Source organism: Egretta garzetta, unplaced genomic scaffold, assembly GCF_000687185.1.
Source record: "Egretta garzetta isolate BGI_Z169 unplaced genomic scaffold, ASM68718v1 scaffold1159, whole genome shotgun sequence".
In the NCBI taxonomy this organism is placed as follows: Eukaryota; Metazoa; Chordata; class Aves; order Pelecaniformes; family Ardeidae; genus Egretta; species Egretta garzetta.
In genome coordinates this window covers 111,816-112,544 of record NW_009260789.1, presented here as the reverse complement: position 1 = coordinate 112,544, position 729 = coordinate 111,816, and the positions used below count along the sequence as shown (strand labels likewise).

The 729-nt window shown below is 60.4% G+C and overlaps 1 protein-coding gene across 1 annotated transcript in view; it reads left to right on the top strand.

Moving 5' to 3' along the window:
* The window catches only part of P4HA3 (prolyl 4-hydroxylase subunit alpha 3), a 9,237-nt gene extending 8,873 nt beyond the window's left edge, over positions 1–364 (top strand). Inside the window, exon 14 of the mRNA XM_035901789.1 lies at positions 351–364. Within this exon, the coding sequence (XP_035757682.1) occupies positions 351–364 (14 nt within the window). The remainder of the gene's footprint in view (positions 1–350) is intronic.
* Positions 365–729: the final 365 nt, after the last annotated feature.

Below are 729 nucleotides of genomic sequence, written 5' to 3'. Positions count from 1 at the left end.
AATAAACTCAAAAGCCGCTAAACTGGAGTTTGGGGGGAAATACCTCGGTGTGGTACCCGATGGGATGAATGGGGGTGGGTGGGTGGTGCGCGTCTGTGTTGTCCCCCCCTCCCCAATTCCAGCCTGGACCCCAAACATCCCCTCAAGCCCCCCTCCTGCAGCCCTGGATGAAAAGTTCCTCTGCTAAAAGGACTGGTAGGCAGTGACATGGCATTTCAATGGTAATCAGTAGGCTTCAGAGTGAACACAATGGCCATAGAGGACCAGAGCAAAGACAGTACATCAGCCTTCCTCAAATAAACCTGCTCTCCTCTACATCCCAGAAGGGTTTTTGGGGTTTCTTTTTGCAGGGCAAGTGCTGTAAGCGGGATCTGGGGGGGAGGGAGAAGGCAACCGCTGCCTTCCAGCTGCCCTGGCCCTCGGCCCGGCCGTGCTTGCGCCAGCACCGCTCCCCCGGGGCTCTGCAGACAAGCTCCCTTTCTCCGAGGCCGAGCCGCAGCACCTGCGTGACTGGAAGGCAAAAAGAGGCAGCGGGGTTCTCCGGCAGCGCCCGGAGATCGGGCAGGGAGCCTGCGCTGCGCTCCCCCGGGGCGCTTCCCACGGGAGACAGCCCGGCTGAAGCGAGGGTCAACCTGGAGGACACTGTCAGCGAGTCCGCATCCATCCAGCCCCATCCATGCGGTGTTTGGATGAGATTAAAATCCTCCCGGATGGGACCTGCTGGGGCGG